Source organism: Vipera berus (genome assembly GCF_964194415.1).
Source record: "Vipera berus genome assembly, chromosome: Z".
Classification (NCBI taxonomy): Eukaryota; Metazoa; Chordata; class Lepidosauria; order Squamata; family Viperidae; genus Vipera; species Vipera berus.
In genome coordinates, this window is record NC_138205.1 from 115,744,770 (window position 1) to 115,761,034 (window position 16,265).

A 16,265-nucleotide genomic window follows, 5' to 3' on the forward strand; every position below is an offset into this window, starting at 1 on the left:
GGAGGTCCTAAAAGGCAGAAAAGAAAAGGTGGAGGAGGTATTTAGAGGTCATACATAGGTGTTAGGCATCACTTTGTCTTCTGCTGATGTATACTGTCCTACACAAAGCAGTGATTAATTTCTAAAAGACTAGTATTTCAAGTTTAAATGAAGTTTCCTATTTGGCCCATGCAAGATTTCCTAAATATAGGTTTACTATACATCCATCTCAGAAGGATGGAAGGCTGAGGCAGTGAGAATCAAATTGCCAAACAGCAGAAATCTCAATATATTACATATCTTCCCATGATAATATTTGAAGCCATTTATGGAAATATGAACTTGGCCATGGTAGCATTTTAGTAATACATTTTCATAATATATCTAGGGTTATCTCTGTTATAAGCCATGATGATACTAGTATAATGAAACATGAATCATTGCCTCATTGTGTAAAGAACACACTTTATTTTTTATGCCACAGGCCATCATTTCTCCTCCCTTGTCTCCTCTGAAGAAACCATGTTAGTACAGTATTCCTTTTGCTTTGTGAAAATATTGTCCCTTATCTAGAAGTGCCAATCTCAGAAAAATAGAATGGACTCTAATAAAATAATATTTGTAAGGCTGCAATGGTGAATGGTTGACAAAATATTCAATAACGCATTTTAACTATATCCACAGTATTTGAGTTTTGGAAATGGATAGTGAGCTATAAATAATGTTATGATGAACAGCAAAACACAATGAAAGATACTAAATAAATAAATAAATTCCTACCTGAACATGTCCCCAAGACCTTTCAGCATTCCTTTCTTGGCTTTGATTTTATCCTTCTCCTTATCTCGATCTTTTTTCTTGTCCTTCCCAATTTTTTTCCGGTCCCCTTTCTCCTGACTGCCATTCATCTGTCTTTCTAGAGAATGGGATGGTTGATCACTAGATGTGGACACAGATTCTCTACCAGATCGTGAACTTTCTTCTGTGTCTTCTTCCACTAAAAGAATAAGGAAATTTTAGCAGGGGATGGAGGGAAAGAACAGGAAGTGCCTTTTCTTAAAAAAAAAGTTTCAAGCACAAGAACCATAAATTATTTTGCAGGCTAAAACCATTCTATTTGTTAAGGGACAACTTTTCCAAAACAAGAGGCCATGACCAAGATTCTTCTCTCAACAGCTTTCTTTTTAGTTTCTGGTAGGTTGGGACCAACTACATGCCCTGCATGTCCTAGGTGGACAGATTTTACTTGTAGCAGATGATTCCAAAGGTAGCAAGAACTTGTGCCATAAAATGTTTTACAAATAATAATCACTTTGAATTGGGCTTGGAAATTGGCAACCAGAAAATCCCTGTAATATACATTTCATTAGTTAGCTTCAATTAGCAGGCAAGCGGAGGGTTCTGCAGCAAGTATAACTTTCAAGTCATATTCAAGGGAGAACCATTTGGGGCGAATGCAGTAGTCCAAACACTCACAAATGGAAACCAACCAAAGCTGGTCAAAAGCCTTCTTGGTCACAGCTCTACCCTGTGGCTCTACCAGGTGAGTCCAGAAGTGTCTCCACATTTTATAATACCTCCTTCAAAGAAATGCAGCTGCACCCAGAGATGAAGTTGAAACTACCCTTCAGCCAGATAGTACTTATGCTGCAATTCAGTCTGAACCTGCTTTGTTCCATCCAGTCATACACCAGGCTTTTCCTGAGTGTTCCCCATGAACACTGAACTGAACTGCTTACTTAGGAACAGAAGCACTGCCTTTCAAATGGGTTAATGGGATCAAAAGCTACAGAAGGAGCCAGAAAGGTAATGAGAATATGCTTATTTACACAAATACCAAGCATATATACTACTCTATGCTTAGAATATATATATTTTTATGATATGATACATCCCTTAATTTTGGGGGGATATTTTGAAAAGGTATAAAGAGGATGATACTGCTACTTAACAGATATATAAGGTATAATATATGTAATTTTATACATACACACACAGAGAGAGATTATGGTATGGTATGGTATGGTATGGTATGGTATGGTGTGGTGTGGTGTGGTGTGGTGTGGTGTGGTGTGGTGTGGCGTGGCGTGGTGTGGCGTGGCGTGGCATGGCATGGCATGGCATAACATAGCATAGTATATAGTAAAAAAAGACTTTAAAATAAAATCTTGAAAATTATAGCCAATTCTTACATGTCATGAGAAAGTGATGAATGGACAAATGAAAAAGCATGGTATAAGCCAGCTATGTTCAATAAATCTATTCCTAATCAGAGGATGAGCTTTTCTCTTTTTCTTCTTTTTTAACTTTATAAATATTAAGAAAGTGGAGGTTTTTGCTTTAAGCTCAAAAATTATACTTCTTTTATGTCATGAAACCAATTCCTCGTACTGTGTTTGGTATCTTTTACTAATGTTATATTGAAAATTAATTATGTAACTTCAATAATTATCTCTTCATTCATAGGCAGTATTTTTTTTAAATACACCTGTTTTAAATAAAAATAAAAGTATAAAAGTAGCCCTGGTTAATAGACTCACATATAACTGCAGATAGAATATTAAATCAGATTGCCCTTTTGAATCTGATGCATATGTGCACATAATTTCTATTGAACAGGCCCATAGACCGAATTTTCTGTAGCTATTTTTTCTAATTACTCCATAAAGCAAGCAAAATGCATATAAGAAAACATAATTACTGAATATGAAACTGTTTCATAGTTGAATGTCTAGACTGCTTATTGTATTACTTAATACCAGCCAAAGCTCCAGCAATTAAGAGAGATAAGAAAGCTTTGCCAATTTATTCAGATTCAAATGGCTTCTTCTCAGACTACACACACTAAAAATGGGTTCTGTTTCTTGTCATCCTTTTCAAGAGTTTGAAAACAAGCACTATGATTCATATGATCAGAATATCCCAAGCAGTCATCTCTGACTTTCTGATTACAGCTCTTAAAATCTATACGTACCTCCCACCAAACTTATCTTTCATACATTGTTTAAGAGTATGAATAGCTTATTCTTCTAAGGGGAGCAATTATATTAAGTTTGTAGAGTCAATGTACTCCTCTATCACATGTTCCATGCTATAATTTTAGAACTCCCAATACGACATCATAAAGATTTCTTTATAAACAATTCATTGTAACTCTTCAAAACAAAACAAAAAAAATTGTCAGTTGGCTGGCAAAGAGAAATATTCAGACTTATAAAACCAGCAATTTTCCAGTAATGCATTGCATTGGTTTCACAATGAGAGAAAGAAGATTTCTAAATTATTATTTTAGACACATATACATACAAAGCACATAGGCCAAGGAAAGAATAAAAAGAATAAAAAAATCTTGAATGTAATTTAACTAGTGGCATCTCAGTCAACCTTTTAACTCCCTGATGCCCAGCCCATAATGAATATTATGAAATGCACTTCAGTGTGACCATTATGTTACACTCCAACTTGGATCTAAAGGCCTGTGTTATATTCTTATACATATAAAGACTTAGGGGACCTAACCAGTGCGATGGCATACACTGAAGTAACCAATGGAGGGAAAAAAACAGGATTCCAAGACTTCAGACTTAATTCTTTTTGGGTCACTGTCTAACTATTTCGGGAAAGAAATAAAGTGAAATCATTCGTGTTGCTATTATAGAGGAGAACATAATATTTTCAATTCAATAACATTATAAGGAATAATAATATTTCCAATTCAGTAATATTATAAGATGGAGACGCAATGACTTAGCAGTTAAGGACACTGAGCTTGTCAGCTGGAAAGCTGACAACCCAGGTTGAAGACCTGAGTGCCATGGGATATGCCCCTATTTGCTGCCTCAGCTCCTGCCCACCTAGAAGTTTGAAAGCATGCAAATGTGAGTAGGTAAATAGATATCACAGTGAGAAGGTAACAGCTCTCCATATACTTTGGCATATAGTCATGCTGGTCACATGATCATGGAAGCATCGGACAACAGTTGCTCCCTCAATTAAGAAACAGAGATGAGCACTGCCCCTTAAGTGGAAATAATCTGACAGGGGAAACTTTTATCTTTAATATTATAAGAGTTTAAGGAATTTAAAGAAAGTGGAGTAGACAAAATTCAGGAGATAGCTCATTCCTTATTGAAAGAATTCCTCAAAATATAAGTACATCAATTCTTTATTCAAATTATTTGTATCAAACTAAAACTGATTACTCTCTCTCACACACACACAAAAACATATTTTTCATTAAAGAACTGTTAAAAGAATTTTTTTTGAAAGAAAAAATAAGAAAATAAGTAAAAAAGGGAGAGAAGGTTATAAAGAAGTGATTTCTAATCCTCTAAATAGCAATTGTTTTTATATTGTACTCTGTCAAGTTTAGCCCAGAGTCACTTGTCTATGAGATGGATGGCTATGTAAACAAAACCAAATATTTCCAGTCATTTCTACTTTTCTGATAGTACTTGGTGACCTTCTTGGCATCTGTCCCAAGAATTGAGTAATTCATGAGATGAGCTACCCAGAACTTTATGTATTTTATTTATAAAATATACAGTAAAGTATATACATATAAAGTATGTTATGCACGTTTTACCAAAGTGAAACTCTGTATAACAGTTATGTCTGTGACAATGACTATAATTCTATTATGAAACCTAAAGCATCTATTGGGTTTTCCAACAAAATTTAATCCTAAAGTACAGAAGACTTTAAGAATTTAAAGAAGGGAATTTACATGATTTACTTACAGGTTTCCATTCCTTCATCATCCTCGTCAGCAACAGGTTTATCATATGATTTATCTATTGCTGCCCTGAAACTTTCATTGCATCCTCGTCCTCGGATTATTCGTGGTCGTGGACGATGGAAGGGGATGTCACTATTCAATGTCACCTCAGCAACCGCTGTCTGCAAACTTTCTAAAGAGCTGGATTTCTTCAGGCCTAATGAAGGGCCCACATCTCTGGTTGGAGAACCTTAATAGTTTTGTTTTTAAAAAAGGTAATTAGAATTCACAAGGAGGCCATTAATCACATCCATAACAGTCTACAGAGAATACTTTCAATTTTATTTATGTTATCTCTATAATCTCTAGGCAATTCTAGGCAGTTTTATGGGTTTAACCAATGACTGTCAAGTCATACTGTACAAATTTGATAAGGTTAGCAACATCCCACTTTTCAATTTGATGGGAAGACAAACTCATCACTACCCTTTCACTCAATTTAATGAGAACAAAATAATTACCAAGTGGTTAAAAAGGAGGGTGGGGAATTAGAACTCAAATATTAAAGATGTCAGCATTATAATTTGAATGGCATAGCCAGTTAATTTCATTTTTTTTCTTTTTTCAACTGAACAAAACAATCCTATGTAACTACTGGAAATGACAATCATTACAGAGATTGTATTGACCTAAAATTAGCTTGCATTCTTAAAATAAACATCTAGGGAAAATTTTGCCTTACTAGCTACTTTTATGAAGAGAATTTAATAACTTGCACTTAAATATTACAGTTTTCCCAAGAGCTAGTCTACATAGATTTTTTACCCTATAATTAATTAACCTGTATCACTATAGTTATTATACATAAAAACTCATGTCGACACTTATTATGGACTAAGTGGAACTAATGTAAATTTCTTTATCTTGATTATTAACAGAGACTACTACAGAATGATAAAAAAATGACATTCACAAATAAATACAGAGAATATAAACTTATAAATAACACAAATACACACAAATCTTATTAATTAAAATAATGAATATAGATTTTTTTAAATGGCATGCCTAAGACTAGCTATAATATACCAAATCAACACTATATTGAACCAAAAAGACTAGAAATGGATCTTATAAAGTTATATCCTATAGTTAATTAGGGTTTCATGAGATGCATTCACTACCAATATATTTAGTATTTCAATTAGATATTTTTATTTTATTTTAATTCCATTTATAACCCGCCCTTCTCCGAAGACTCAGGGCGGCTTACAAGCTTAGCAGTATATTATAATATTATATTATATTATATTATATTATATTATATTATATTATATTATATTATATTATATTATATTATATTATATTATATTATATTATATTATATTATATTATATTATATTATATTATATTATATTATATTATATTATATTATATTATATTATATTATATTATATTATATTATATTATAATATTCCTATTTCAAACTCAAGTTAGGATGTTTCTACCTAGCTGAAGTTCTATTATAGCAGGCATCATATGTGCTGATTGCTGTTGATAGACCCACATCCATAAGGAGATCACAAAAGATAAAACAATTAAGTTAAGCCAATTATTAGAAAGTAATCTAAGATATATGATATTTCAATACAAAAGGTACACAGAATCATGCTTCCAAAAGTTAGTCTAACTAATGCTATTAAAAGCAACAGCAACAAGAAAATTAAGTCTAAATATGGATCGGGACAGAGAGCTTTCCTGTTGAGGAAGGTTATTCAGAATTCTGGAGTGGGATTCCATCAGTATGCTGTTGACATTCAGCTCTATTGCTTCTTATCATTCAAGTTCAACTTAGTAATTAGCATCCTTATACAGTGTTTAAGTTCTATAATCAGCTAGTTGTGGGAGAACAAACTGAAATGAAAACCCAGACAAAATGGATGCTGTTGATAATTAAAAATTTGAACTTGGGAACTGAGATTCAGTTTAAATTCCTGAAAAAGAATAGTTCTACAATTTGGAGGCATTCCTTGATCCTCGTGGATTTCAAGAGGGCAACTACAGTGAGGAACACTTTTTCACTATTATGATTAGAATCAGCTCCAATTCTGAGTTGTTACCTTTGTTATCCATGCCTGGATTGCATTTCATCCTAATTATTACCTCACTGATGAAATGGAACTATCCTTGATAGTTGTATAAAAGCTGAAATGAATGCCAAATCGGCTGCTAACCTTTAGAAGCTACAGGGATTACATCATGGGTATGTTAAAGAAACTGCAATGGTTCTCTGCTGGTTATCAAGGACAATTGGTGGTATTACTATTGAGTTTTATGGTCCAACAGTGTTTCAGACCTACTTCATTAAGTGTCTGTATTTCCCATTTTAAATATATCTCAATGTTCAAATCTGTAGGAATCTGCACCTCTGTCTGAATATGTCCCTAATGACAAAAACTTATATATGTGTCCTTTAAGAAAGGATCGTCTCTTGCATAGCTTCAGGGAGGCTGAATGCACCGCTTCAGAAATTGTGTTTAGCTCTCACTTTCTTACCATTTAGAAAACCTGAAAAAGGCTCATTTCTTTCTCTAGGATTTTAACAGTTGGTTAACTTTATTATTAATATTATATTTCAAATTGTTATATTTTGTTTTTGATAGAATTCAGCCTTGAATATTAGGGTAAACAAAACGGCAAATTTTGGAAACAGCTGAAGAAAATAATCTATAAAGTCATAATCAATATGAAATCACATAATTTATACTTCTACCTCAGAGATCCTATCTCAGAGATCCCCAACATTTTACTAAGCAGAAAGGCCTGAAAATAAGTAGAGGCAGGGGTCAAGTGTGGAATGAGGAAGAAAGGGAAAGGAAGGTTCAGTGACTTCCAGCTGTGTAAATAAACTTCAGGTTAAGCTTGAAAAATATTTGTAGTTAAGTCTGTGCATTTTGCCCTGGGGAAGTACATATTGTCAGTGGGTATAGAAAACTATCTGTATTTTACATTTTCCGCCATATACATTTGGTGCTCAATAAGGATTTTATTAAACTAATTTTAATCACTTATTATTATTTTCTAAACTCTAAATAAAGACAGAGGGAGAAAGGAAAGAAAGACAAGGAAGGCTAAATTTGCTTCTGGAATGAATGGAAGGGGAAAAGCTTTTTTTTTCTTTTAACCTGATAAAGTTAAGCTTCCTTAGTCCCTGCATCTGACTATTTAGAATGAGGAACAATCTTTTTTTTTTAATTACTGAATGGTTCCTTACTCTTTATAAAAAAGTAGTTACATTAGGTGCCTATTCATGTTCACAAGGGAAACTATTTCCTGCTACCAGTATGGATTATTGTGAGAAAAATATTTATGTAAGACAGGGAATCCCAAAGGAAAAGTGAGATGGGATATGACCTAATGTTCCCAGAATACTGTAAAACTAATAATGGACGGCAGAAATGGTTAGACTGTTTGTTGAACTTGGGTGGCCATCCAAATAGATGTGGACAGTCTGCACACAAAGAAAAAAAGAAATAATCCTACATAAGCAGAATATGTAGTAAGATGATTAAAAATACTTTTGTGTAAGCATCTCCTTGTTTCAATGGGTCTCTTTTAGACAGGAAGTAATTGTCAGAATTCAGGGTTTGGTGAAAGATCCCTGTGCAAATTTGACTATATTAAATGAATGGTTCTAGTAGGTTTTAAATATGGCTTTCTTGGGTTTAGGACCTGATTTTTTTCAAATATAATTTTATCAATATCACTTATGGTTTATTCCTTAAAATTATACTGCATATTCCTTCAGGAACTTGAAATCAGTGTTGTACCTCTTCTTCAAATTTAATTATCAGCATATCAAACGTGTGGTAGACTGATACTAATAACTAACCCAAGTCATTAGTGAGCTGCTCTAGCAGTGAGTAAACCTTGGTTTCTTCAGTTCTAGCCCAACAGATATTTCATTATATTATATTCAGTATAAGTACCTGCATGTAGACTACAACCAATCTGGTTCAAATTCCTAAACAGAGATATTAGTAATGAATAGAGCCTTAGAAAGCATTATATGGATTATTCAACAAATTTTGATGACCCACCATAACTTCATAAATTAATGTCAGAAAATTTATTTTAACAAATTTCATTCAGAACTTATGACACAGGCATTTACTGTTTTTCTTAATATGTTGCAACAGAACATAACTTTCAGCTGCTATTTTTTAGTCCTAAGAACTTAGGAAATGCTAATACCCTTGCGATTTAATCAGAATGCTTCTCTTTGAAAAAGATAGTCTTCAGGCATGAAATTAAGCTTTGCACAGATAAAAGAAAAGATTTTAAATTAATCCAAGTTGAAATAACATTACTGAAGTACACGGGTACTTTAAATATGCATAGTATATATTCTTCTATTTGATATATGTAGCAACAAGTTAAATGAGGACCGGACCAGAGATGCTATTTTTCCCCCTAACAGTAAATAGGTAGCCCTCGACTAATGACCAGTTAGTCATGATTTGCTCCTGATGTCCTGCCTCCCCCCCAGTCACATACAGGTATATTTCTGTTTTCAGCAAAAGAGGTCATTTGCTTAACAACCACAATGTTCACTTTATAACAGCAGCATTTGATTAATAGCAGGCACAAAATAAGTCATAAAATTAGGTTGGTTACATAGGTAACCTGCTTTAAAAACTATCATGACTTCTAATAGGCATGTCCAAGTATCCTTGTAAATTGAGGATTACCTGTAATCAAACATATTGTAGTCTGGATTTTCACAGGGAAGAGTATATTCCAATAGATACATGAAATGTAACTCCCACAACTCAAATCTATTTCTCTCCCTTCATGCCTCTATGCTATTCAGAAAAGATAAGGCTATCAAGAACAGTTGAATTACATGAAATTACACCCAAAATTCAGAGTACTTAGGTTTTATTGGGGATTCTGACTATTACTATGTTTAAATAACTCCTAACAGCCTAGGATGATTGATGGTTTTTTTATGTGATGTGTGGCTAGCCTATTTAGAAATATTTAGCTACTACAGATCTCCACTTGAAACTTTTTGCTTTGTAAGCAACTCTGGACTATTGGGCAGGCATGAACCACACTGACTCATTTTCCATGGAGACATTTTTGGCTGAAACATTTCATTGTCTCAATACACATTCTTGTGGTGACCACATTTCTTCCACTTTTCCCACACCCTTTAACACATAACATGTGTTACAAGCAGAATAGTAAATATTAGAATCTTCATTTTAAAAAAAAACAAAACTTTACAAGCTTCTTTTAGAAATAATGTACCTTCAGCTTTTAGTTTTACAATTATCCCCATGGTAAAGTTCATTTGCTGATAAAAAAGAAGGTAATATTTCATTAAAGCTACATGGTTGGCTTAACAATTCATTTATGAGTTTCTGACATGATCCTGACCTTCATGACCATGTTTACTCATTTTTTTACATTTACCTAACTTAAATGTAGACCTAGTTTACAAATAAGACTAATGAGTCTTGTTTTCTTTTGACTTGATATGACCTATTTGGGTCTTAGCTATAGTGAAAAAACTGAGCCACTATATCTTGTTCAACAAACACAGTCAGACATGTGAATGTGTAAAAGTTGCAAAATGTGACCTAGAGTGAACCAAATAGAAATCTGGATCTTTTGCACTTCAAAGGTGTCCATGCATTTTGTAGCTCCTAGCATCCTTCCTAATGATGTCAAAATATGGGTTCCTAAGGTTAGAAATGCTTAAAAGGAAAAATTTATCATACAGAAGAGAAATTATTGAAAATAGTGGCATAATTCCTAAGGAAAGATAAGATGAAAGGAGATTGCTGAAGACAAATGAAGAAAGGTATTACTATAAAAAGTTTTTGGTTTTGTTTATGTATTTATGTTGGTATTTTATTGCCATCACTCTAACAACTAGCTTTATAATTAATTTCTTCTGGAAAACCTGCAGGAAGCTAAGGTGTATGTCAGCCAAGAGCAAAGATATTAATGCTAATAAATAAAAGTGTATTATTTAGACTGTTTCTGTAAATGTTATCATATTTCTGTTACACTGTTTACATTTTTTGTGATTTTGTATTGTTTTGAATGTTGTGATTTCATAGGGTTTTATTTGTTATTTGACTGGAGTTTACTCTAGGATTATTTCAATGGGTAAGCATGCATTTGCAATTAAAGTTAAATAAATGACCTAAATGTTATCTAAGGTAAAGATACCCTTGAGTCAAGCTTGATTCCTAGCTACTACATGCACTTTCCTTAACTGCATTAATAAAGCAGCTTGCCACTTGTCACAAAATATTTCTTCTCAATGATTTATTTTTTAAAAAATATTTATTTAAAAAAGCTATACTGTCTCTACTGCTACTCTCATTGCTACTCTCAATGTACACATGTTGTACTTTGACAATAAAGGTTTATTATTTATTATTATTTATTATCTATGCAAAGCTTGGGACTTTGGAACTTGGGATAAATGCAAAATTCTTCCTGCTGAGAGATTCTGCACTGGAGACAAATTATTTGTGTATCTAATCACTCTTGGCCAAATAAAGTATTCTATTCTATGTTCACCAAGCTAGCCACCCAAGTTCAATAAAATAACTTATGTCAATTAGACCTTCCACAAAAAACACTATGAAACATGCTCATCTCAATACAGATCAGCTGGTTAAACTGAAGTACTGGGATTATGTGAAGCATTTATACGAAGACATAGCTATGGGATAATTTGCAAAGCAATTTAATTCTTCTAGATCATGAGAAACTATCTCAAGAAGTGGATCCTGCACTGCTAGCCCCAGCAACTGTCTCCATTGTTCCTGATTTAGACTTTGCAGATTCTGATGCAGATCTCAAGATTCATCTACTCAACCCTAAATAATGGAGTATCTAAAAAAGAAGCCAGAGATGCACAAAAATGCTTCATTATACTTAGACACAGTTGTAGTAGCCAGACCAGTAGGACCAGGTATCTGTCCTCAGGCAGAGTTCAGAGCTGCTTAGTAGCAACCTGGGTCACTGGATCAATACTAATTAGCAAACGCTTTATCAATTCCCATCTTAGAGATCATAGCTCCAATTATCCTATCCTTAAAATCTTTTTCAATTTTCTTTTGGATTCTCTCTTGTCCTGTTTCTTTCAATAATCTGCCCAGCATGGCTCTTCTTGCATGTATAAATTTAAAATTTCAAGATAAGCCTCACAGAATTACTGCTACCTTTCTGTTCATGAGGCCTGGACAATAGTGGGAAAGTGGATACCTCATACTTCACACCTCAACAGAAAAGATGTACAGTAAGCCGATAAGTCCATTTGGCTTCTCTAAAATTATCTGTAGGATAGTAAATTAAATAAAAGTTATAGCATGCTCAGTCCCAATTAGATATCTTTTTTTACATCTACTCAACTCACACAAAATATTTCTAAAGTCTATCTCAAAAATGTGATTAAGCCTACATATCAAAATGAAACTAATGTGGTTTAACAGGACTTTCACAGAATGAAAAAGAAACATTTGAAAACATAACGAATAAAGATCAATGGACATACCAGCATCTGAAAAAGTAACTTTTGTGGGTTCAAGTTATTCACAAATATTCTACCTAATGAATTCAGAAATAAACAAGGACTGCTTGCTTATCAGGTTTTCAGCATTCTGAAAAACTCCCCAAAACTCCCTGACTTCTTGGGATTAGTGAAATTTCATGTGAATCTTGCTACTTTTATTGTGCCTTGAAATGTACATTCTTAGGTGCATTCTAACTGGGGCCAATATTGTTGAAATGTAACTTAGACAGAAGAGTAGATGAAGAAGAAGAAATTGAGCAAAGAATCTTGAATATTTTTTCTAGACAAAATCCTGCTACTTTTAATTAGTCTATTTACTGAAGTATTCTAATTAAAAGTTTATTCTACTCTTGATGTCACACACCTTTATGGCTCAAGATTATTCTTTTATACATATAAACTGGAGTCCATTTATGCAAGTGTTAACCACTATTTTCTTGTGAAGATATTCATTTCAAAAGCATTTCATCTGAATGACATGAACACAAAATACTAAAATAAATATTTCAGATTCTAAATCTGGCAAAGATATTTCTATTGCTAGATCGTTACAATCTGAACCATTCCATGTGATTTAAATAATTGTTATTGATGAGAAGATAAATTAAATAAGTGTCTCTATTTAATTTAGTACACGTTAGAAAATCGCATTTTAACTTGGGGAAAAAACAAACATAAACAGTGCAATTATTGGAAAATATCATTAACCATTTATCTCATTGCCCTAGCTCAACTGACAATTATCTATCATCTTATTTTAATAAAGTTTGGTTGGTGTTCTCAGAGATTTATTGTTGGCATTATGACAAGATGAATATGGAAATAAGCCATCATACTTCCTGTCTGCATAACACTGAATAAATGAGCCTTACTCAATTGCTACTGAATAATATACTTCTGACCTTTGGAATGAACTATAAGCATTGAAAACGATTAGGCAATTCAAGTCAATTGAAGAAAGAAAATAATCTTAAAAATCTATTACAACAGATTCCGTCCAGGCAAGAACATCACTTTCCATTGGGTTAACACAAATAAACTCAATTGCAGCTTTTAAAACAGGTTCTAATTTATTCTGCCAATGTAAACATTATCTACTCTATTGTACTTTACAGTCTTCCATGAAATACATTCTGTTTTGCAGATATCAAAATAGAATGAGCTTATTCATACTAGTAACCTCTGTTAATATGGTAAAATGTGTCAGTGTTCCACATTTAGCCAAAAGTTCATAGGACAATTCTGTAAGTAAAAGAACAGTAAACAGTATTAAGAAGGAAATTATAAAATGTTTGATCAGTGTGCTCTTAGTCTGGTTTGGGAAAAGAGATCAGAATGGAAGGTTGCAAAAATGAAAAGAAAGGGGGAGCTGGTAAGAAGAAAGAGACTTGGATGCATTATTATGATGGCAGTTTCTATGCTAGTCATGACTAGTAAATGATTCAATTCAACTGTGAGTGTGCGTTTTGTTATGTTTGAAAATAAAACCATTCAAACTTAATCACAAATATGTGGCAGAAAAAAGAAATTATAAAAAGAAGCTTAATGTTTAAGCATTTTGACTATACATTTAAGCATACTGTGATAAAACTGGAATATAAGATTATTAACAAAAGCTTAGTGATACCTTTGGAGGCAAAAATGTAGCAGAAATATACAGAATCAAGAAGAAAATGGAGACAATATTCTCATTATACTGACAGTACATCACTTAAATTCATGCCTATTAGTTCAGAGAACAGTCATATTGGTAGAGCTCAGCCAATAGCATATCAGCATTGACATTTAAACTTTCAGTGCCTTAATAATGCCTACTCTAGCATGATGATTGTATAACGTAGACAGACAAGGCTGTAAAATTTCTGTTATCTCATTTTCATCTTGCTTTACAGCATCTGCTTTATAAAAGCTTAAATTTTTACTACTTCTTTTAAAATAAGTTTTTCCCTTGACACTTCACCACATGATGATATTATAAATAAAAATGAGTTCTCTGTTATTTACAAAGAGACAGGAACACAAAATCAGTGTACAAGGAATATATTGTTCAATGATTAATGTTAGAAATAAGTAATGTTTTCAGATTCTAAGATGACTTATTCAAAATTAAAAATAGATTCTGTAGTTTGGAAAATTACTAACGTGTCCCCGAAAATAAACCCCACCCTGAAAAAAAGATCTAACCTGATTTTTGGGGGTGGGCCTAAGATAAGCCCTACTCCAAAAATAAGTCCTAATTAGGACCCCACCCACTCCGTCCCACCTGGCTGCTGCAATGGGGCAGGAGGCTGCATGGCGCATCACACTGCTTCAACGAGTTGAGGTAGGTGGGGGAAGGGGTGTAGCTGCCCCACGTGCCCCGCACCCACTTTCTTCAGGCCCACCCAGCCAAGCCATTCCTTGCTCCCTTTTACTCCCTACCTGAGCCAGACTGCCAAGCTACCACATGGAGGATGGACAGGGTCGACCTGGTCCCCCTCTGTCATTTTAGAGCCAGGGAGAAGTGACGGTGAAAGGCTCCACTGCCACTGTGCACTGCTGGAGGGGCTTTCTTCATGCTCTGACCCACAGATCACCTGCCTGGTGGCAGCCGCCACCTTCTTCTCCTCCATCAACTCTCCCGTGGCTTGCACTATGATCACCGCCTTCCTCCACCAGTCCTCCATCGCTGCCAGTGGAGAGAATGGAGAACGGGAAGTGGAACGGTTCAGCCAGACCTTCCAACTTCTCATGACAAAAAAAAACACAGATCTCGTGAAGTTGGAAGGTCTGACTGAACTTTTTTTTGTCTCACAAACTCCGTTTCCCTGCAGCAGGAGAGAAATGCACCAGAGCTGGAAAGCAGGTTAGTGAAGAAATTTTTTGGCTTTTGGTAAGAGGGTGGAGCTGGACGATGGTGCACCAAGCTCTATAGCAGTGCCAGGAGGAGAAGCACAGGAAACAGGGCTGCCATTTCGAGAATGGAGAAGGGAGATGCAGGGCAATGCAGAGAAGCAAGCAAGTGCTCTTCTCTGCTCTGCATCACTGTGCAGAGCTGTTCCCCACCCCGTTCCCTGCAGTGGCAGAGACAGAGGGCTGGCAGAGGGAAGCAGCGGTCACAATGCAAGCCATGGGAGTTGGCAGAGGAGGCGGCGGCTGCTGTTGCCAGGTAGGTGATCTGTGGGTCAGAACGTGAAGAAAGCCCCTTCAGCGATGCACAGCGGCAGTGGAGCCTTTTGTTGTCACTTCCCCTTGGCTCCAAAATGGTGGAGGGGGACAAGGTCTACCCTTTCCATCCTCCGTGCAGTAGCATGGCAATCTGGCTCGGGAGGGGAGTGAAAGGGAGCAAGGAATGGTCTGGCTCGGGGGGGGGGGACTGAAGGAAGCGGGTGTGGGGCATGTGGGACAGCTCCACCCCCTCCCCCACCTGCCTCACCTCTTTGTGGCAACAGCGGCACAATGTGCTGCATGGCCTCCTGCCATGAATGGCCACAGCAGAAGTGGGCCAGCAGCCATCCAGGCTTTTGCTGGGTGGGGCTGTTGGTGCCACCACCACGAGGCAAGGCAGGTGTCATAGTAAATATAAGACACTGCCCGAAAGTAAGACCAAATGCCTCTTTTGGAGGCAAAAGTAATATAAGACTGGGTCTTACTTTTGGGGAAACATGGTACCTTCTCTTGATTTGCCCTAATTAAAACAACATTCTGTAAGTCAAAGTTTACTTGTATTAATAAATTATGAACAATAAATTATAAAGGTTCATAATTGCAGCTGGTGCATTATTTTAATTGCTAATAAATTCATGCTTTATAATCTGGAATCATGGCAATTACACAGAAAGCAAAATATCTACAAAACATAGCTTGTGATACACAGAGATTGATTATTAGGGGTTTTTTGTTCTAATTCCTTACAAACCAAAGAAATGCCCGGATGAACAGTGAATACAGCAACTCATTACTGTCTATTGAACAAAGACAGAATTTTGT

At 34.9% G+C, this 16,265-nt stretch overlaps 1 protein-coding gene across 6 annotated transcripts in view; it reads right to left on the minus strand.

The window, feature by feature from the left end:
- PARD3 (par-3 family cell polarity regulator) overlaps nt 1-16,265 on the minus strand; it is a 663,866-nt gene that overhangs the window by 190,341 nt on the left and 457,260 nt on the right. For all 6 annotated transcript variants that reach the window (XM_081345247.1, XM_081345245.1, XM_081345244.1 and 3 more), the window contains 2 exons: nt 4,719-4,946; nt 760-976 (listed from right to left, as the gene is read on the minus strand). In XM_081345247.1, the coding sequence (XP_081201373.1) occupies nt 760-976; nt 4,719-4,946 (445 nt within the window). The remainder of the gene's footprint in view (nt 1-759; nt 977-4,718; nt 4,947-16,265) is intronic.